This window comes from Papilio polytes, unplaced genomic scaffold (genome assembly GCF_000836215.1).
Source record: "Papilio polytes unplaced genomic scaffold, Ppol_1.0 DF823731.1, whole genome shotgun sequence".
Lineage (NCBI taxonomy): Eukaryota > Metazoa > Arthropoda > Insecta > Lepidoptera > Papilionidae > Papilio > Papilio polytes.
In genome coordinates, this window is record NW_013525473.1 from 5,450,763 (window position 1) to 5,475,040 (window position 24,278).

Below are 24,278 nucleotides of genomic sequence, written 5' to 3' on the forward strand. Positions count from 1 at the left end.
CAGTTTTAATATTTACTTTTAATTTAGAAAATACGCGTAACGCTTAGATTTGTTCACTTAAAACAACCTATTAATAAAGTTCATATTAAAACATTTACAGTAGCCGTGATAAAATTTTCAAAAATGTTTATATAAATACTAGCTTTCGCCCGCGACTCTGCGGGGAATGAAAAAAAAAGTAAGTAGACTATATGTTCTTCCATACGCTGCTCTACATTGCCAAATTTTATCGGCATCCGTTCAGCAGTTTAGTTTTTTTTCTAAATGTTAGTAGATTTTTGTTAATCTAGTAACATTTCCTTTAACCATTCCAACTAAGCTCTAGGCTTGTGCTAGGATATGCTTCACGACAATAGTCTAATGGCAGTCGAACACTCGACCTCAAAATCGGTAGTCCGTACCACAAACCATTAGGCTATTGGCGCTTAAATTATAACAAACATCCATCCATCTAACCGCATTTATAATATTAGTAAGATAAATAGAAAATTGAAGCCTAAAAAGATACAAGTATCAATCACCACATCAAATAACAGATTATATAAAATCATGAAATTCTATCACATCGGAATAACGGGGTCGTAAATTGAAAACGGTTCTCTTTGTGAACCTGTAACGTTCATAAACATCCCCCATGAGGGAGACTGTTAAATCGTACAATACAGGTATTTATGCGGACCCCGTCTCGATTTATCCCCAATGACTGCAATAGGTGCTTTAAGAGTGGCTTTTTTGTTGTCGCTAATTGAAATCGGGACCTTTCAGGTTTACGAGTATTGCTTTTCGTGTGCCGTGTAACTGAAAAAGGGTGATTTTTTTTTTCATTTCGTTTTAACATTCAAATGAGTTCAGATAAAATACATTTTATAGAAATAAAATACAATCGTTGAATTTAATTTTATTTTGATTAATTAATTGTAACTCATAAAAAATAAATTAAAAAAAAAACATACAGACGACTTGCGTACCCCTTCTTTTGGGAAGTCGGTCAAAAAAGAAAATTGCGTAGTTTTATTTTATAAAATTATACCAAAATATTCATTAATAAATAATTAGACGTTTAAGTTATAAAACTTTGTAGCACTTAATAATAAATATTTTTATCTTACACCAGTCTATTACCAAAAGAGAAAAATGTTGTTTAAATTGAGATCGTTTTGTAAAAACTTAATCAAATGAAAATTATGATTACAGCGTTAAAGGCGTTGCATTAATCACGCGTCGTAGCACGTAAGCCGTAGCGCATTCGTAGAGCCTTTGTAGAGCCTCCGCGTGAAAAGAACTCATTACATTAATTTAATGTTTGTACTCTTATTTGAATTTGTGTCGGAAATAGAACTATTATTATACAATAAATAATTAATAATGGTCACGTTCATTCAGCCTTTGTAATATTTAAAATTCTAGATGTTCAATACATTTCCGTGTTATAACAGAAAGTATACTTTATTACTGTCCTTTTGAACTACACAATACAAAGTCATTCTTTTTCTATCACAGTTTCATTGAGTCGTTAGGCTGCGTTCCTAGAACACGAGTTCGCTACGCTTCCTATTGCTTTCTTTGATAGCTACATTCCTTGAATTCAATTTTATTGAACAAATGTATTTTTTATAAACGATGTGTTTTATAACACGTCGGATAGTAACAAAGATAAATAGGAATAGACAATAAATAAGCAAATGCAACCAGTATTCGTTAAATTGTTATTTTATAATTGTAAATCGTAAAACTTTTTTATCACCAAACTGACAACTACATTATATCAATTGAATAAATTAAAACTATTTAAAAAAAATCTGGTAAAATATACATTATGTAGAATGTGTGTAGTGTGTAGTGTGTGTTTAGAACACAAGAATTAGTAAAACTAACACCATGAAATGTTCTAAAACATTTTAAACTATAATATCCTTATACTAGTACTACATTCAGAAAAATCTCACAGATTTATGCTTTAATGAACAAAGCCTAATGGAAATTTAACGACCAACAAATGCATTTAAAAAAAAATCTGCATTATTTTCTCGCGATAAAAATGTGCAGCGCTGGCGAATGTTCAATGAATTTTATAGTTACTTTTTTATTGCATCGACCTTTAAAAACTCTTAGATAAAGTAAATTCTCTTACTATATTTTACTTTATTTGATGATCAGAACAATATAATGTGGAATGTTCCATACAATACAATACAATGAAAGGGAAACCATATGCCGCTAAGTTTCGGCATCGCACGAGTCGATACGAATGTAACCATCGAGATGTTTAGCATTTAACATAACAAAGTTCTTGTTACCTTGTACAGCCACGTTGTGGAGTATTTTGCCTACAGCAGTATTTCCAAACAGTTACCACTTAGAGGCCTTCAAGAAAGCATACTCCGAAGATTTGTAACGCATATGCAGTTCTTCTGACCTTGCAGATGTCAATGGGCGTTGAATCAAAATCCACTGCTCATATGTCCCCTTCTAAAAAGGAAAAATCAATATGATTTTGTCATATCTTTCAAACAACACATATTTCGAATTTGCGAAGATATCTTACGAGAGTACGTATTCTCGCTTCATTTCACAAAGCATTGACTTGTGATACATCGAAATAGACCCGACATAATGACATTATAGAGATACAATCACGGTTGTTGGCGGTGTTCCGGTTACATCTTCCATCTCACAACATAATTGAACTCGATAATTTTATATAAACACTAACTTTCGTTCGCGAGTCTGTCCGCGTGAAAGTAGAAAAAACAACAACTATGCCAAATTTCATTGTGAGCCGTTCAGCTGCGTAGGCTACAAACTCTAACAAACATCCATCCATCCATTAATCTAAACTTTCACTTCATACTAACATTATGAATGAGAAAGTTAAGATGGATGGATGTTTGTTAGAGTTTGTAGCCTAAATGGCTGAATGGATTTCGATGAAATTTGGTATAGATGTAGAGGATAAACTGGAAGAACACATAAGCTACTCATTTTTGTTTATTTATTAATTCCACGCGGACGTAGTCGCGGACGAAAGCTAGTTTATAATATTAGTAAGATAACATCTTATAAAAAATTACTGTAAGTCATCTGTATTGAAACATTTCCCGCGTATATCGTTTAAAGGCGTTCAAAGGATTTAATTCTTTTAAAGTGTAATATCGCTAATGAACCCGACTATGGACTCTTACTTGCTTTAAACTGTCAAAATACATCACACAAATCAGGACATTTAAACAGAATAATAAAAAAATAAATGTAATAACTGGTTATTTTTAAAACGTTTAATTACACGAGTGCCACAGATAAAAACGCCTGCAGATACTTTGTGCACGGAATGAATAAAGTTTTACGCGCGTTAGCGGCGGTGAAACGTGATGGGGACACGCTATTAAATTACACGACTTGATTTTACTGACCTTTGATGATAAAATAAACATACGATTTAGAGATATCCAAATGTCTTAATTTCCTGCTGCATTTGGTTCCACACTGAAATGTTGCAAAAATAATATAAAAAAAAAACTTTATTTATAACATTGGTTTAAGATACTCTGTGTAAAAGGGCCTATTAGTTAATACTAAAGACATTATTTTCTGAAACTGTAATAGCGTTGAATTGTCATAATTAGGCCTTGAATATAAAAAAAAAAATCTCTTATTTATCCGCTAATTTACTTTCCAAAACCGTTTTACTAACCACTTTTAGCTTTCCATGTTTAATAAAAATAACTTAAATATTTTAGCAATTACACTCTCCAACACGATAAGTAAAGCACTTAGTAACTCTAGACTTAGTAAGTAACCTCTACACTACAAGGTTACAATACGTAGTACTCCTAACTGAAGGGCCTAGGATCACTTAACCATCGTATTCAAGACCATGTTGACACAATCCCTATTGCGTCCACACAGTACTCGATCAACAAAAGAAATCCATTTCTATTGTCTTCAAGATAAGGTTTAATTTTTCTCGCAAGAATACTATGTCCAGTACATCAGATATGTGGTTGAAACACCTTATTTAAGTATACTGTGTACAGTCGGCGACGTTCTAAATCGGCAGAATGTTCATTTAATGCAATATTAATAAACTACCTTTCTGCCTCGACTCCGACCACGTAACAAAAAAAAACCAAACAAAAGCAAGTTGCCAATGTGTTCTCTCAGACTATCCTCTACATTTATGCAAAATTTTATCGAGACACGTTCAGCAATTTATGCTACAAACACTAACAAACGACCATCCACCAATTCGTATTTAAAATATCAGTAAGATTAGTAAGGTGTACTGTAAATCATAGAAACATCCTTACATTTAAAAATAAAGTCCATTGAAACTGGTAATATATGAATGTGCAAGAGACCGCGCCAATATCATGGTATCTGCCTACCTCTGTAAGTAAAAGTCGCAATGGAACAAAGTAAAAGGTTGAAAAATATTAAAAGTCGAAGAAAAGCTGCCGCATTGACCTGAATACCTCGTAATTGTTAGTGGAACAAAGTAAAGGTATTATCGATGCTATTAAATACGTAACTAGGGGCCGGAAGATGGCGACACCTTTTATGATCACTGCAACTGTCCGGAACAGTCCGCGCTGCGTGTGTGCGACTGTACTGTCCGGAACAGTCCGCGCTGCCTGTGTGCGACTGTACCTCACCTCTATTGTGAATAGACGTCTGTGTCTGTATCGGAACGTAGGTACAGTCACAGTGAAAATTGATTTGTCCCGATTTTTTATATTTGAAGAATAGACAGTATTATTTTGGTAAATATGTTTTGGTTTATTTTCCTGCAAAATCAAATTGCTAAAATGTCACACTATATCCGTATTAAAAAAAGCAAATTTTGTTATACTTATTGCATTATCTTGTTTTTAATAGTACTTTTAATTTAAATAGTAATCTGACAATTTTAAAGACGGCCCATAGCCTGTGTCTTGGGTGCTAAGTTCTACTTTTTATTTATGTAACAGAGACACTTGTGTCATCGCTTGTACCTTGTTTAATCAGGCGTGTCGCAGCTTCATTCAGTACACGAGTTGTGCAGCACTGTACACGCAGACCTATTCACCGCGCGTGTTTGCTATCGTCTGTCATTTATACATATATACTATGTACATATATACTATCGAATATAACGATAAAGCATAATGTATATAATACAACAAAAAAGTTAATACTATCTCTACTTTTTCCTACGAGAATAAAAGAGATGACAAACAAACTCCAAGAACTGTTATAACCTCAAAAATTTTAAACAAACTCTTTAATTGAATCAACAAATTATTCTAAAGTCTTTTAAACGAAACAAAGATTTGAAATGTTCATTTAAATAGGATTTTATTCTTATATATTAAAACAATATTGCCTTACATAGAGGTTTATAAAACATCGAGCAATATCGTTGGCTGGCTGGCTGTACAAACAGGGCACATGAGTATGAGCTAGCAGTCATAGAGAACTTTATTTATTCATACCGTATTGAACTGCCATGGTATGCTTATTCACGGTGCAATAAAAATGCTTTGACGGATTCAAAAAACATAGATAAGTACTGTTACAAAATCCATCATTCCTTCATTCCAACATCCTTATTTCGTATTATTTCAATCAATATTTATTAACTAAATAAACTAGGTTTTGTCTGTGAATCCGTACGCAAGGAGTTAAATAAACTTAGGGTCCTTCAAGAAGCGAGCCTACAATTTCCTCAAAGGCCGGCAACGCATCTGTAGTTCCTCTGGTGTTGCGGATGTCCATGGGCGTCGTTGACCACCTTTGTGTTCCCGCCGCTCGTTTGCCCCCTTCTCATATGAAAAAAAACAGAAGTGAGTAGCTATGTTCTTATAGACTATCCTCTACATCTATACCAAATTTCATTGAAATCCGTACGTCCGTTAAGGCTACGGAGTAACAAACATCTATCCATATAAACTTTCGCATTTATAGTATAATAATCAAATTAAATTGATGTGACCTTTTGTACAATATTTTACAAGCTACGTCAGTAATCTTCATTTAGCAGCGAAATACGACGCAATGTGAGAAGTCATAGAATAATCAGAATGCATCCATTGCGCATCTTGGCTTCGTAACAATGCCTTTGAGTACGCGACACCGCGCCCAATCCAGCTTTGAGAACATAGGCACGAATTGAACTGCATCTCTATAACCTACAAAATACAAGCTTCTATTAATTAAAATTGAAAAGACATTGGTAATATAAATTTGTTTAAGAACATAATAATACATAAAACATTATCATTGATTAAAATTTAAATTTAAAGTCTATAAAAGTTTAAAAATTTGATATTACGTCTAATAATATATTTGCAAAACAAATCTAATAAGATGTTTTTAGTTACAATAAATGTATTTAATTTAAAATTGAATTAACTTGTCTTAATAAAATTGAAATAAAGTACTTTGTAAGGCAACTCGCCAAAGTTACTGTGACAGTTATGACGCCAATTTTTAAACTAAACAGACGCGCTTTAGAATAAAGCTAGAATTATCCTGGAATTGGATGTATAGTCTATAGATATACCGGAGTAATATCGTCGTAATCCGTCCGTGTAGAATGTACCTTTAAAAACAATATCGAAACGACCTTTGACTAAACGATAACACAACTGTTTTGCGATTGTCAATTGTTTCGCAGCCAATTCAGCGGTTTAATTGGACAACTAGAAATCGAGTAGTGTGGCACGATATAATCTCATAGGAATCAAAGCGAGACGGAATAGTTGTGCTACAGTTTAGTCAAAGGTGTGCGTGCGCTCTAAATCTTTACAAAATGTTTAGGGCGAATTCCATTCTCATAAATAATACTATTGCCATCCCTTATTCCTCTCATGAAAGAAGACATAATTCGTAGACAAGTATCAACGCAATTGTAATTCACGGTCACAGAAATCGAAGAAAACTTCAGACTCAGACATATTTCAGTCCTTTAGAGATATCGTAAGAGGTTTATAAATATTTATTTTCCTTGAATATCGCTGAATATGACGGCTGATAAAATATTTGGGTGTGATATACCTTTTATCCAAAAAAGGTTTTACGATTTAACTCACCAGAGAATCTTTTGCGATGTTTTATTACGAAATTTCCATACTGAGAAAGCTTTAATGTCACCTTTTTAACACTTTTTAAGAACATAGTATAATACAAACTTTCAAATAACTTCATTTAAAAAAAATACAATTTCATCAAGTAGTAACTTAGTTTTTTAGTAAAAATCAAAATATTCTTATTTTCATAACAACTTATCCTATACTAATATTATAAAGATCAACGATTTGTATGTTTGACATAGGCTATATCTACGCAGACGAAGTCGCAGACAATTCCTAACATATAGAAAAATCTAAACACTTTGCCATTAAAAGAATAACAAAACAATACAGTCGCTTTTTATTTAATAAAAGATTTGTATTTTAAAAACAGTCATTCAAATAAGATTTCAGAAAAGTGCGGAAAACCCCGATAAGAATTTAATTAAAGTAGAAGTTACTGTAAACCGTCTGTCGGCTCGTCGGCGCCATATTTCACTGCAATTCAGACAACAATGACAAATGTCCCCAACCCAAGCAAACCCTTACGAGTGAAAAATGAGACGTGATATTATAATAATTCTTACTTAACTCTAATTGGGCAAACTGAAACACCGCCTAGCTATTTTAATTAAAATATTAGTAGATTTTTCATTAATTTACAAATATTTCCTTCAACGATTCCAACTAAGCTCTAAGCTTGTGCTAGGATATGGTTCACGACAATAGTCGAATGGCGGTATTCGAACCCTCGACCGCCAAATCGGTAGTCCGTAATTATACCACTTTATTCATTGACTTGATTTCCTCCGCGAATTCATCCGCGTGGCATTAAAAAAGTAGCCTAAGTGTTCTTCTAGACTATCATGTATACCAAATGTAAACGAGATCAGTTTAGCAATTTAGGCTACAGACTGTAACAAACATTCATACATCTTCACAGCGGGTAACAAACCGCATACAAAGTAAAAAACAATCACTCATAAATTATACGTTTCGCATTGTTCCTATTCAAAAGATCAATTACGAATAGAACACTCTATAAAAGTCAACATTCTAAATAGTAAAAAAATGTACGAGAACATAGTGAATAAATAAAAACATAGCTGACCATAAGAACATAAACATTAATGTAAGCAAATAAAACATAAATTCTCAATCATTCTGAACCGCGACTGAAATAGATTTAATGTATCCAAGCTCAATTTAAACCTCGAAAGCATTTTATTTACAAACATCTCATTTCTTTAAGTTCTCGAATCATTCCATTTTCTTTGCAAATATTTGATGAATATTTTCTCGATCATTCTACGCAAACGTTTTATAAACGAATCCATCTTGTAGATTTTTCAGTTTGCTTTAAAATAAAAAATAATATCTCATTGCTTTTAAAGATTTTTATGTAAACCTTCATACGTTGATATATTAGAAACATTTTATACTAGCTTGGAATTGATGCTAGGAATTATAACATTAGCAATAGACTTCTTATCTATACTTCTATACTATTATAATAAAGCGTAAACACACACTTCTTTGTTGCCTAAGATACAATTACAGCATATTTTTGAATAATTCTTGTTTTAATTAAAAGCCCTTCACTTACGTCATGCTTTAGGCTATATATTTTCACGACATTAAACTTAGGGGGTAAACATTTTGGATAAAAACCTTAATGTGGGAAAGAGACCATAAGTTGCTGCCAACATCAAGGCAACAAGATTGCCAAGGTTTGTAATGTCATGTCATTTTGACATTTGCTATTGATAATTTGACAAATGTAAACAATAAAATAAAATTTTCATAACTCCATGCGGATGAAGCCGCATGGGAACAGCTAGTATTCCATAAATCTTGAAATCCCTTTAAAAGTCTCACTAATGTTATAAATGCGAAAGTTTAGATTGATGGATGTTTGTTAGAGTATGTAGCCTAAACGGCTGATGGGATATCGATGAAATTTCGAACAGTTGTAGAGGATAGTCTGGAAAAACACTTAGGCTACTTGCTTTTGTTTTTTTAACCCGCGCGGACATAGTCGCGGGCGAAAGCTAGTTATAGAATAAAACAGTTTTAATTTATATTTCAAATTGCTGTTAACATTTCTTTCAATTGAATTATCAAATATATCACGTTTCAACATTTCTAATTGGAGCAATTAGCGTAAATTCTCCCTCGTTGTTACTGTTGCAGGGGTTCGGTTTGAGTCGTAACGTCGGTGTGCTAATTGAAAATAGATATGGATTAAACGTTATTTTATTTTATTTAATTTTATTTTTTTTATTTTATACGTCCAATATTTGCACAAATGTTACACATATCTTACCTAAATTGCAGTAATCTCAAAAACAATGTACCTATTTTAATAACAACACTAAATATATTAGAACTAGCTGTTGCTTATGACTTAGTCCGCGTGAAATTACCTTTCTAACGGTCATAGAATTTTTAGAATCGGCCCAGTAGTTATGAGTTATTTCAATGCATACAAAAATACAAATCTTTCCTCTTTATAATATTAGTGCAAATGAACTTAAGTAAGACATTTTTGCGTTTATACAGAAATAACGTGACTAAGTCCTTAAACAATATTAAGTGTAAGTTGAAGTAAGCAAAGCGACGTACAATATCAAGTTACGTGCCCTTCAAGCTGTTTGCGCACGAGGTCGGCAGAGGTCGATACTAGAAGTACATCTATTTATCTCTTGAATAACAACATATGTATCTATTATTATTTATTTGTTCTAGTATTTACAGAGATATAAATATCATATACATTTATTTTGTTATATAATAATAAAATCGTATGAGGATTCTCAAAAAGTTCACGTATGCAAAACTACGTATAAATAATTTTCGTAATTGTAGGTCACTTTTTTCTTAAAAAATGTAAATAATTAAAATCCTATACATTACTATCGCAACTGTATATTGTTAACCTTTTCTATCTATCTATGCATACAATAAAATTGGAGTGTCTGTAATATAAAAAAAATCGGGAACATCATGTAATTGTGATGCTTATAACGAAAATCGCATTATTTTTTTTTCGTCTATCTGTTTTATTTGTTTCGGGTAATCTCCGAAACGGCTGAGCCGATTTCGACAGGATTTTCACTGAAGGGTAGCTGACATAGACGGGCATATTATAGGCTACTTTTTTATCTTAATATTGCGTGGACGAAGTCGCGGGCAACAACTAGTCTATCTTAAAAATATTTAAAGATTAAATAATGTTCCAGTAGCAGCAAGAGTGTAAACACTCGTACACTACCAATATTGAAGTTAATGCAATAATATTTTGTTAAACATATTCACTGTATGTAAATGAATATAATGACAATAAAGAGGTTTTTATTATTTATTATTACTAAAAATTAGAAAAACTATTACATAATGAGAACATATTTAGTAAAGTATAAACATTTAGATGCAAAAAATATAATAAGAATTTAAGTAAAATCTCGATCCATTTCCTCGTTTCAAAGAGAAGTGGGCGAAAACGACGAGCTTCTAAAACCGTACACATATGCATAGATAACTTTAGAGTAATATGCCTAATCTTTGCTCGAATCGAATACCTAAAAATGTTAGTTTATTTGTAACTGAAATACTCTTTGCTGGTAGTACAGTTTTTAAAATTGGGTATTATTTTATTTTAGTTTATCCAGAACAAGCTAAGAATATTTACAAGTTTTAAATCGATTATTGTAAACAAAACAATTTGTGTATTATTTATAGTCTGTATTCGGTATCGATTAATCTGTAGTGATTATCGACTCTGTGATTGTCTATGTCTACTTACACTTCTTTCTCTTTGATTCTCGCCATGTAAGTCCCTATCTTACTTTTTACTAATGTTATAAATACGAAAGTTTAGAAGGATGGATTTTTGTTGGAGTTTGTAGAGGGTAGTCCGGAAGAACACATGCGCTACTTACTTTTTTTTTAATCCCAGCCGGGGGTGAAAGGTATACGTTTTTAAATACAGTCAATCTTATTATATCGTGCTTATTTTCATCCAAAACCCAACAAGATGTGGGCCATTATTGAAACGAGAATTACATGTAACAGCGTCTTTGATAAGGCCACGCTTGGACGCTCAATTTCACTAAAATATACGTAAGTGGCTGTTACAAAGTAAAGTGAAATTCTTTTTAGAATATATAACAAAGTAAAATAGAACTATTTACCAATATTGGTTTCCCTAAAATTGAGTTATTTATTGAATACAACGGTTGTTAATTTATAAGTGGGTCAAAACAACAAAGCGCTGTCCAAGTGACGTGCTTCTGGGTAAACTTATCTCGATTGATGGATCGTAAGGTCGACTGTTGCGTGTTCTGCAACACTAATTAAATCATAATTACTTCTGGCTTAAGGGCGGTGTTTTACCAAATTCCTTTATGTTATTCCGATAATTCCACAGGTGCGATTCAATATCGGCCGAATATTGAAAGTGATATTAATTGTCGGTTTGTAAGCGTCACTTTCAATCTGACAAATTAAAAAAAATAAGAGATTTGAAATTATGCAGTTTAATTGTCGTTACAGTATTCACCCGTATGTTTTGTATATATCTATTGAGTCTATTTTTTATTAATTATGTTATGGTAATTCACTAGTGTATTTTATTTTACTTAATTATCGATTAAAAAGAATAATCTCGTATTTAAAAATGATTTCTTGATTTATTTTTATAAAGGTTTTTTAGTAGTGAAAATTATTACAAACAGATTACCTTAACACTTAATTCGACCGAGTTCTTTACAGCAGAAATAACTGTTATTTTTAGTAAGGTCATATTTTCGGATATGAAATAAACTAGTACAAAATAGCTTTTCTAAATTAGTTGGTGGTCACTCTGGAAACTATTTTACTTAAGGGTTAAGTTCTTTATCTCGTTGTAACTTTATTCGTCCACTTAGTTTCCTGTTTTAATGCGAACTAATATTGCGACCAACTATTTACTTAAATCCCTAGTCCTATAAGTGCTTTGTAAACTTGGAACAAACTATTTTACATTCAAATTGTTGTACCCATTAAACAAATTGCTTACCTTAGTGCTTCCTTAACTTAGTGGAGTTAGAGATTGTGGTTATTTCTAATCCTATCTATTAGATTTAACTTTGTTATTTATACAAATCATAAGAAAAGGTTATACGAGTATTTGTAACAGTTAACACTTTTACTGCTACTGACTTTTATTATTGAAAATTATTGCAGCATTAAATCTGTTAATACAGATTCAAACTATCTAACTAATATTATAAATGCGAAAGTTTAGATGGATGGATGTTTGTTAGAGTTTGTAGCCTAAACGGCTGAACGGATATTGACGAAATTTGGCATAGATGTAGAGCAGAGTATGGGAGAACACATAGACATACATTTGTTTTCTTTTTTAATACCACGAGAACGGAGTCGCAGGCGAAAGTTAGTCTTCTACATATATAATAAAATTGGAGTGTATTTGATATAAAGAAAAAACAGATTTCAGGAAGATATATTTGCGTTGCTGATAACGAAAATTGCATTTATTTTTTTATAAATGCATCTGTCGTCAGAAATATCTCGTCTGTCTGTCTGTCCTACCAGTGGTAACCGCCGAAACTTTCACTGAAGGGTAGCTGACATAGACAGGCATATTATAGGCTACTTTTTATCTTAATATTACGCGGACTAAGTCGCAGGCAACAGCTAGTAGATTATAAGATTATTGTCATTATTTAACGCCTAGTAAAACAACAAGTTAAAACATATAAATTGAATGTGTTCCTTGTTAAATTTTAACTGAAAATCCCTTTTATCTCCCATCTTATTGTTATACGAATTGAAACCCCATTTCCTCTGATAATATAAATGGAAGGGATTAAATCAAAAGCGTCGGTGGACAAAGTGCGACGTTGTGCAGTACGCCAGCCGCCAGTCGTAACCGGATTAATCATTTAGAGCGCCCGTACACTTTTAACCAAATTATCGCACAACTGTTGTGATTGTCGATTGGTTCGCAGCACATTCAACTTAGTTGTACAACTAAACATCGAGTAGTGTGCACATTTCCATATAAGCTTATAAGAATCAAAGCGAGACTAAACAGTTGTGCGATATTTTAGTTTCAGGTGTGCACACGATCTTAATCGGTATTCAGTCAGTTTCAAATATGATTATGTTAATTTTAGTTACCAGTACTATTAGTTTTTGTATTAATATATTAGATTTTTCATTTTTTATATAACATAAGATGGCAAACGAGCAATCGGCCACCTGAAACCGCCAAAATGGCGAAGCGACCGCTGCCCATAGACATCCGCAATTGCAGATGCGTTGCCTACCCTTATACGACGGAGGAGGAGACGCATATAAAGAGGATATTTCCCCTTTCTATGCATCTCCCCCACAGCCAAATCCACTTCCTCTTCCCAACTTCTCATTATAAGAAAAGAGTGGTAAAGAGAAAGGGACTTAAATTAGGCCTCTGGCACCACACTCATCAGACGAAACACGGAATTGCTTCCATTTCACGCCTCTCTTCTGTGTGGTCGTGGTATTACACCGGGCGTGCCGGCCCTGCAATGCTAAGATGTTAAAGCGGGCACTACCACTGTTAAAATGTTTCATGAAAAAATATACACCATTATACTAAACTTAATAACAAATAGTATGTTTCATTATTTATTATTTAAACTAGATGTTCCCGTGGGACTTAATCCGCATGAAATTATGAAAATTTTGTTTAATTGTTTACATTTGTCAAATTATTAATAGCAAATGTCAAAATGATATGACATGACAAACTGCCAAGGCTTTTTATTAAAAAAAGAAGTATTCAAAAATATTCTGTGATTGCTGACATCTTAGGCAACAAAGAAGTGTGTGTTTACGCTTTATTATAATAGTATAGAAATAAAGATTTGATATGTTTTTAGGCATTTAGAAAATCAACTTTAAAGTTTAAAATGAATTTCATAGTACCAAGCTATTTAGTACCTTGTAATACAAGTGTCGTCGAATGAAGAAAGTCTCTTGAATTTAATAATATATTCAAATGACAATTGAAATCAGCTGTATTATTTTTTGTTATAACGTTTTCAATTCAGTTTGAAGCCGGAACTATTGAGAAACAAGAGACTACGCAGTCCTCGGCACCGGATATTAAAGTTCGGACGTCTTAGTCAACTGTCTGTCTTTTTTATTTAAAAGACCTTTAGACTAAAGATACGTTTTAGTTTTTTGTAATACATCGGATTAGAAAAATGGACGATTAGTATTGATTGCAATATAAATTAAAAACTGTATATCTATACTAATATTATAAAGAGGAAATATTTGTATTTTTTGTATGTATTTGATTCACGTAAAAACTACTGGGCCGATTTTAAAAGTTATTTTACTATTAGAAAGGTAATTTACCTGTGAGTAACATAGTCTATATTATGTGTTATTTTTTTTAATTTCACGCCGGCGAAGTCGCGAGCAACAGCGAATTAGTTATAAATGAAAAAAGAATTATATAGTTAAATTTTATCTTTTAAAGTATCAGATGAATACTGAAACTACACTTAAATGTGTAACAGCATTGTAAATTATAAAATCACTTGTAATCTCAAATATTAACTAGCTATTAACTATTAACTAGCTGTTCCCGTGCGACATCATCCGCATAAAATTATGAAATTTTATTTTATTGTTTACATGTGTCAAATTATCAATAGCAAATGCCAAAATGACATGACATTACAAACCATAGCAATCGTGCTTCCTTGATGTTGGTAGCAACTTATGGCCTCTTTCCCACATTAGGGTTTTTATCCAAAACATTTCCCCCCTTAGTTTAATCGCTAGAAAATATATAGCCTAAAGCGTGACGTAACTGTAGGGCTTTTAATTAAAAAAAAGAATTATTCAAAAATATGCTGTAATTGCTGACATCTTAGGCAACAAAGACGTGTGTGTTTACGCTTTATTATAATAGTATAGATTTATAAGCATCGCATACGAATCGTAGTGTAAAATACGTTTCAGTATCCGGCCGTATAAACGGGCAAAATTATAAATCGTAAAAATGTAATAATAAAATACCAATGTCTACGAGCAATTTGTGCGGACCTAGTTTTATGTTTGTTTATTAGATTTCTTCCGCTGTCAAGTACAGCCGTGTAAGGCTTTCCGGCTCGGTACGCAGGTGATATTGCGGGGGAAAGAACGGTGGCTTTAAATAAATTGTCCCGTCAGACACAGGTCAGATTAATGTGGACTTGTAATACTATATATTAATACTGTTACAATGAAATGTTTAGTATACCTAGACATAGATTAAAAAGTAAAGCGTTTATTATATAAATATTTTAGTAGATACAGTTTACTTGTATAACTTTTTTTTCAATCGCAAAGAATGCAAAACTAGTTTCTTAGTAGTATAAACATTATAAATGTTACCAACATCAATATTTCGACTAGTTACATTTTAATTTTCATTATACTTAAAACTAAATTATGTGGTCATAATTATTTTATTCTGTCCTTTATATGAAACTTATTAAAAAATAGTTTTTTTTTTTTAATCACTATTATATTCGGTGTCTAGAATTTAGCACAAAGAAACATTCTTACCGCAGCACTTGAAGCCATTAGTCACTAAGGGCCACATTTATGTAGATATTTCATATTAAACATATAATAAAAGAGACTTATCAACTATGACCGATTGTTACTCTTTGAGCTAATTATCTTTGACATTATATTGATATAAAGATAAAACAATTGACATGTTAAAACGACTATTCTAATGAAATAATGAACAAGTGGCCAGTCATCCCGGTCAGGGAACGCATCGGGCATACTAAATGCGACGCGCAAATCGATTGCAGCGAGATTGCAGCGGCCAATGCGGCGGCTCATTGAATTATACAATGCATAACGATCTGCTCTAAGTGACGGACTGGACTAGTGATGATCTTTACATTATCGATAGACGTTGAATCTATCGACAAAAGTCCAACATGGGAAGAATTATGAATATGTTGAACTAACCTATAATAACTATTTGTCATTTTTTGGATCATGGAAACATGACAGTAAAACGGGGTTGTAGCTGGCATGCTAGCTTCTAGCATGTGCTTACTGGTACAATGCGTTCACACATGGCTGTCACATCAGATTGTGCTAGCTACTTACTAAATTAGCGTTCACACATACCTGTAACTGGCATACAAGTATGCCAGTTACTTGCATGTATGCTATCAGCGTAAAAGTGAACAGTCAACGCACATCACTAGTCATGTAGGCGTCAGCAATTTAGCGCTTGTCAAATGTCTTATTCGTATAAATGTACTCAATTCTCAGATGAGGCGTGAACGTTTGGCGATGTGATTTGTATACGCAATTGGTGCTTCTTATATCACCATTTTTTTCATCTTTGTTAAAAATTGAAAATTAAACTTTTTCTGCTTTAAAAAGCTGGTTTTATCTTGTGTTTTACGGAATATAGAAAGCCCTCTTTGACCCGCGACTGCCCTTTATAACTACGTCAAATTTCATCGAGATCTACAAACTCTAACATCCGTCCATGCATCCAAACTTTCGCATTTATAATTGTAATAACATAAGGTAAAGAATTCTTATGATTAATAATAAATCGCATAATTCAATTCCAATCAAAATTAATCTCTCCCCAAGTAAATCTCGGCTTTAACGTTCATAATTCACAAGGAGATTACTTAGACCAATACTTGACATAACTTCCATATAGAGGGATAACTTGATTGCGTAGATCCGGTGCAAATATGTTTCGATATTGAAACATAATTTGGTATGAAGGGATACATTAATCATCAATGTTTTCGGTTTGTTTTAAAATTAAATTAGTTGTTAAAATAATTAATTATTAAAACATTTGCTTCCTTATAACATCATTTGAATAATGTTACAATATTACTTTGATGTTTTTAAAATAGAAAAATTCTTCCTATTATTGTAAGCTTTTGTCGCGACTCCGTCCGGGTGAAATAAGAAAAACGAAATAGCCTGTTCTTCCAAACTATGTTCTACATCTGTGCCAAATTTAATCCAGATCCATTAAGCCGTTTAATCTACTAACTCAAACATCCCTCCATGTAAACTTTCGCATTAAAAATATTAGTAAGATTAGCCGACGACAATTTTTAAGTTGCAACTGATTAATGAGAACTTAGTTTAAATATTCAAGTATAAAAAAATATGATTAAATGTCAAATAATTAATTGTTGCCTCAATATGAATATTCATAGCTACGTGGGCGGTTGTTATCCGACGTGTCCAATGCCGGTCGTGTACGCGCACCCAGACGATTAATTAATTGGCAGGGAGCGTTGGACCGCAGCTGCGGCGAACATGCCCGCTCGTAACATTTTATGGTCACGGCAGATGTACGCACCACTAACGACCGGTATCTATCGACCATATATTGTGCTATTCACAACATATTCTAGATAATTATGGTTACTATCTTTCGCCTAAAACGTTACTAAGTCTAGCTACTAACGTTTTCTAATGAGTACCGACTAACTTAATAGGTAGTAGAAAGGAAACTAACTACTCACCAAGTTGGTAATAAGTAGTTACTTGGTTAACAACAAATAACTGATTACTGGCTAGCTTATCCAGTTCATGCTTTGAGTATTATTTTTGTAATTAACTTCCTTGTGAGAAAGATCTTAAATAAAACTTAGGTTAGAAGTTTTCTAAAGACTGTATTGTAACATTGTAAGATCAATAATATCCAAATTTCTTTTTTTAGGTTATTTTAAATAAAATAATTTAATTTTTGTTACAGGTAACTTCCAAGGCGATATCGCGATATCCGACTCCGATTACTACAAACCAACCAACACTGCCCCATCTTCGTCCAAAATAAATAAATCATTACAGGAAGAAGTAGAAAGACTCAAGAAGGAAGTACTTCTAGAAGGATTGCAGGTAGAAGAAGAAGGTTTACCAGATATATTGAGAAAACGTACTAAACAACCAGTGCCTTTAATACAAGAAAAACCTAAAAAGTATAACGATGCTTCTTTACATACAAAAGTAAGTAATTAGGTTATATATTTTTTTAATTCCAATAATGTAGCTGATTTATCAGAATATTAAATAAGAGAACTAATAGCCAAAGTATGTTAAAATATTATAATAAAATCAATTATCTTTTAGGTATTACCAGCCGGTCTAGACAAAGCACTATTGATAAAGAACGGTAAAATACTCCCTCCTGAAATGTTAGATAATTACACTAACTTTAATTATCAAAATAAATTGAATCCTTCAAATCAATCAGTCGTCGATAACCTCACAGAATCAGAAAGTTTAGAACAAGATGGTGTTCTGGTAGTTAACATATCAACAGATAATATATTAAATCTTGAAGATTTCTTTCCTAATATTCAATTATCCAATTTATCCAATAAAATGGATGAAGTAACAAATAAAATACAAAGCAATAGTCGAGAAATTACAGGTGATTCTAACAATAATATTAAAATCAAGGATTTACCAGAAAATATGACTGTTGCACCCGCGCCTACTAATGGTGTTATTCCTTCTAATGAACAAGAGGAAGAAAATAAGGAGAAAGTAGTTGTAAATAAGACTCTTAAAGGATTATATGAAAAAGTTTATGAAGCGAATGATTTGCTAAAACCGACTGAAAGTCTGCAAAATTTATTAGAAGAAAGTGAAATACGCAGACGTCGTAGGAGACGTCGTCATGGCAACGGAAGACGGTAAGACCTATCTTTCAATATTTTAGACCTTTCTATGAATATTTTTACCAACACTACTTACTTGTAATCTTAAGCCTTTTATTAAAAAAAAATGTAAATTGTAGAAACGTAGTAGTTTGCAAATGTTAAAGTCAGTAATTAAAATGTTTTTGTTCCAGACTTAGAAATATCCAATCAGGAGAAAGAACAGGTCAAAATACCATAAAGTTATCTGCAGAGAATCAAAGTGGTTCATATCATGGTAGAAAAAAATTTTTTCGTCACCAAAAAAAGTACGACGAAAAGGAAACTAGACACAAACAAGTGATACCGGAACACGAGTTTGAAGTGAAGTTCGAAGTCCCCCCTCCGCCTAAAGAGAACAAAACTGGAATAGAGACGCAACAATTTAAAGATTGGTTTTTTCGTGACTCTGAAGATGACTTAGAAGCAATGGAAAGTCAGTTTTATAACCATACAGAGGTACTAACGTTGGCTTTAAATAATTGTAAAATGTAAACAGTATTAACACTCAACACTCCATCTTGAGTAATTGTATAGTTCGTTTACTTGAATACCAAGAGAAATATCATCTTTATCATCTGAAGGTTAAATTACAACAACAAAATTCAAGCTACCTGGCGTTGGAATACTATCGTTTATATAATTTTAAAAGAAAAATACACATCCTTATTTAAACTGTACATTTTATTTCCCAGGAACCAAGACGTCGCCATCGTACTCCTAGGGCTGCCACAAATCGTAAAGAGAGGATCTGGGAGAACGGTGTGATCCCGTACGAAATAGACGGCAACTTCAGCGGTGCCCATAAGTCCCTTTTCAAGCAGGCCATGCGGCACTGGGAGAATTTCACCTGCGTAAAGTTTGTGGAAAGAGATCCCAGTTTACAGAAGGATTTTATTATATTCACCGAGAGACCGTGTGGGTGAGTATCATAGAGTAAGCGTCTTTTATACTCTCTATCGGTGATATAATTTGAACATGTGTGACCATCGTTTGTTAGACTTTCTTCCGTTGTTCAGAAAAATCCAAATCCTAAAGCAATAGACTAAAGTAGTTACCAAATATGTCTTTGTTATATGTTTTTGTATCTGGATGCTTCTTTAATTAGAATGTATGTTTTTTAATTAAGTTATTAACTAATTCTTCATCGTCCATAGATGCTGTTCATTCGTCGGCAAGCGTGGTAGCGGCGCGCAGGCGATATCCATTGGCAAGAATTGCGACAAGTTCGGCATTGTGGTTCACGAGTTGGGCCACGTGGTAGGGTTCTGGCATGAGCACACACGCCCTGACAGAGACAACCACGTCCAGATCATTAGGGATAATATTCTCAGCGGTAAATCTAATTATCTACTTAAATGCCTTGTCTATGGTACTTTTATTATGGAGCTTAGATTAAGAGAGTTAAACTCTTTTGAGTCAAACTTCGTTTATATAGTTCTTTGGTATTTGACAACTATCACCAAGTATTCTGTTGATAAAACGACACCGGTAGTTGTCTACCTATGTGTCCAGATTTCAAGTTATTTAGATAAAGTCCTTACAACAAAATCAAACAATAAAAGAAAGATAAAATGTAATAGCATGACCTAAAAATAAATTAAGAGCTATAAGTCGTCCGTTGATAAAGTCGAATCCTTAATGATAGGGGTCATTACGAAAATTGAGCGGATTCCGACCGAATTCCGCGTAATTTCGTTTCAAATTATTTAAACGACTATCGCGTGCGCAGTCAATTCCCCTCTTAGCTGCAGATCACCGCATATCGCGATTACACTTCAAAATTGCTTATATTAAATTGTTGCGAATTTAAATACGATGATCTTATATCGCACATAATAAATTCCTTGAGTAGTATAAGTATCAGCTTATCGTGAAATCAGGTGATAGCTTGTGAGATGCGTGGCTCCGACTCGAGCTTCCTCGGCTACTTGACCCCAATCCCCGACAACGCTCGCAACACTTTACACTGAGTCGACCTGTTTCACACCATTATGTCATACAGAACTACTGAATAAAATGGTGAATACCATATGTTCGCCACTTTATAATATGTTGTTGTTCAACGCATCCAAATATTCGACCAACATTACCATCTGACCACCTGTTAACACCGCTCGTTTGTCCTCGTTCTTTTACAAAAAACTCATAGCAGAATCATATAATAGTTTATTGCATGATATTTCGAAACAAAACAAAAATATTCCTTTCATGAATATGTCTATTTCTCAAAGGCCGGCAACGCATCTGCAGTTATGGTATGCAGGTGTCGATGAGCGTCAATGAACATTACGGTGTTCCCGTCGCTCTTTTGCTTTTTGTAAAGCTATTTTGGCTACACTTTTATTTCTTTGTCCTACATTGAAATATGAAGCGTGCCTTCAATGTGAATAACAGTAGTTCGTTACGAGACGGTGTAAAGGGGTCCATGTAACAGTAACAGTGCTCCACATGGCAGTCGGCCGCGTCACACAATCAGCGGTGCGAGCCCGTCCGGAAGTAACGAGCCCTTCCTGTCTATTATACGCGCTTTGGAGTTTGTTTGATTGCATCATACGGCCATTTGACTTGTTTGTTACGGATATAAATGTACAAACATATAAACCTTTAGGTTCCGGTGATGACCATAAAGTAAAATCTATATATTTCTTTTATGTCACATTCATGTCCAAATATGTAACTACTAAAAATGTCAGTTTTTTTTACAAAAAACTCCGTCGAATTAAGGGTTTAACTTAAAGTAGACTTCCACATATTTAACTAATTTATTTAAGGTGGTTATATGTTCTCTAAAATTATCTTATTATACCATTCATCTTATTATATCATAGTTAAAGATCTGACTAACTGCAGCTGGGTGGGAGTTCAAGTCCGCTGTGAATTGTGTCATTGCCGTGTTTTACTGCATTACGTTTACTGCCAATTATACTGTTCCGGTGCGAGGTTACAATATGATAAAGTTTACAAATAAAATATGAACAGGAACTTAACAACATGAAGTCATCCGGAATATTTTACAAACGTTTTCAATTCTCATCCTAGTTCCTTTTGCTTTTCAAGGGAGATCGAAGATCAAACCGTTTATTACATTAATTATTATTCAATAAATCACACACAAAAGTATGAATCTATATTTCTATACCAATATTATAAAAAGGAAAGAGTTGTATTTTGGTATGTAGTGTAATAACTCAAAAAACCAGACTACGTTATTAGTGAATAACTTAAACTATATTTTTTATTAATTATTTTGTTTCACGCGGGTGAAGCGAGCAACAGCTAGTGTAAAAAAAACTTGAGTACAATGTTTAAGCTAACTGCAAATAATTTCCTTACAAATATTACGCTTGAAATATCAAACGGTAGATAAAAGGAATGCCTTACGTATGGTATAACTAATTAGCAAAATGACAAACGTACAGAAATTTGGTACACGCAAACCTCAAACGAGGTCGTTGTTCGTAGTGAGAGACATAAATTACTGAAATGCCGACCGGGCATGTCAATACTCCAGCTATTTGTCCTAGCGTGGATAACACAATGGAAAATCCACTTTAACTCACTCTAACAAAGTTTACAATCCCTTGAACAACAGTTACAACAGCAGTTCTACAGCCTACAACTTTAAGATTATTACAATAAAGTTTCATCTCAGTCTAAAACGACTTTTGGAGGCTACATCTGAATTGTTAGGGTTCCTAGAATTTTCAAACTTAGGCTGGATTTAATTATTTTAAAGATACCTAACAGGATGTTTTTACTGTTAAAATATTATTCTTCATTCTTTCATTACTATCTAACAAGCTCTCGCCCACGACCCCGCGTGAAGTTGAAGAAAACATGAACTTGTATCCTATGTGTTTTGTAGACTATCCTCTACATGTGTGCAAAATTTCATCGAAATATATCAAGCAATTTGGGCTGCAAACTCTAAAAAACTTTCAACCATATAAAATTTCTAATTTGTAGTAATACTAGCTTCTTTCCGTGCGCGTGGAGTTTATAAAAAAACAAAAGTGAGTAGCCTATAAGTTCTTCTAGACTATCCACTACGTCTGTTCCGCCGTTTAGGCCATAAATTCTAACAAATATCCATCCATCCATCTAAACGTTCGCATTTATTAAATTAGTATGAAGTGAGGTGTGTAAGATTCGCGTTATCCTACTCTATGTGGGACGCATCAAGCTTTTATTCCTAATATAACTATTACTGGCTTCATAATTCTTCTTCTTTTTTACTAATTATAATCATTATTCCCAGGTCAAGAGTACAACTTCAACAAGCTGACATACGAAGAAGTGAACTCATTAGGTCAAACGTACGACTACGATTCTATAATGCATTACGCGAGGAACACATTCAGTAAAGGCACGTACTTGGATACTATACTGCCGCTCGAAGTCCACGGCAAGAAGAGACCGGAGATCGGGCAGAGAGTGAGGCTCAGTGTCAGCGATATCGCACAAACTAACTTGTTGTATAAGTGTGCAAGTGAGTATTTAACACTAAATTTATATGAATTACAAACAGCTGAAACGATATTTAAATCTAACAGCGTCTTACAGACGATTACTCTACATTCTAAGGTTATTATTACTTATTACAAGGCCATGCTTTCTGTTGTGCGATTGTCGATTGTTTTGCTAATTCAACTGTTTAGTTGCACAACTAAACATCGGCATATAGGCTCATAGGAATCAAAGCGGGACTAAACAGTTGTGTGATAGTTGGATCAACGGTATGCACGCGCTCTTAAACTGCAAATATTAAAATGTTGACATCTGACAGAGAGTCATTGGCGCTTACGAAGAGACATGTTTAAGTTTGGACTCAGTATTCTGTATTTATCGAAGTATACCTCGAGGAACTAACTGTTGTTCATTTTTGTTTGTCTAGAATGTGGTAAGACGTTCCTGGGTAACTCGGGTTGGTTCAACTCGCCTGGCTGGGGTGCGGAGGCCGGCCCCGCCAGCCCTGACCGCTGTGAATGGAGGATCGTCGCCACGCACGGGGAGAGGGTCGTGCTCAATATCACTGGTAAGTTACCGTTAAATTACCAACATAGTCTATTTGAAATTTTACCAATGACATGATCAACACGTATCCTCTTTTTAATATATACTAATATTATATAGAGGAAAGATTTGTATTTTTATACGTATTAAAATAACTCAAAAACCGCTGGGCCGATTTCAAAAATTCATAGGCTGTATTTTTAATTTCACGCGGGCGAAGTCGCGAGCAACATCTAGTTTATAATAAACGCAACAAAAATATAATGATTGCATATGATAATTTCTTTTACTTAATTAAAAGAATTCAAATTACGTTATAACTACCTCGTAAAATTACCGTCCGTGACGAAAATTACTCGCTCGTGTCCACAACACGGTCCTGAAATTTCACCCAGTGTAAACAGAGCTTAAAGATTTCTCTGTTAAAAGAGCAGCGTCACTACAGAGTGTTTGC

General features: G+C 33.4%; 1 protein-coding gene across 1 annotated transcript in view; it reads left to right on the forward strand.

The window, feature by feature from the left end:
- Positions 1-24,278, forward strand: part of LOC106103719 (bone morphogenetic protein 1) — a 40,424-nt gene that overhangs the window by 5,748 nt on the left and 10,398 nt on the right. Inside the window, exons 3-9 of the mRNA XM_013283556.1 lie at positions 17,863-18,113; positions 18,237-18,805; positions 18,964-19,267; positions 19,504-19,730; positions 19,966-20,144; positions 23,070-23,300; positions 23,706-23,846. Of these exons, the coding sequence (XP_013139010.1) occupies positions 17,863-18,113; positions 18,237-18,805; positions 18,964-19,267; positions 19,504-19,730; positions 19,966-20,144; positions 23,070-23,300; positions 23,706-23,846 (1,902 nt within the window). The remainder of the gene's footprint in view (positions 1-17,862; positions 18,114-18,236; positions 18,806-18,963; positions 19,268-19,503; positions 19,731-19,965; positions 20,145-23,069; positions 23,301-23,705; positions 23,847-24,278) is intronic.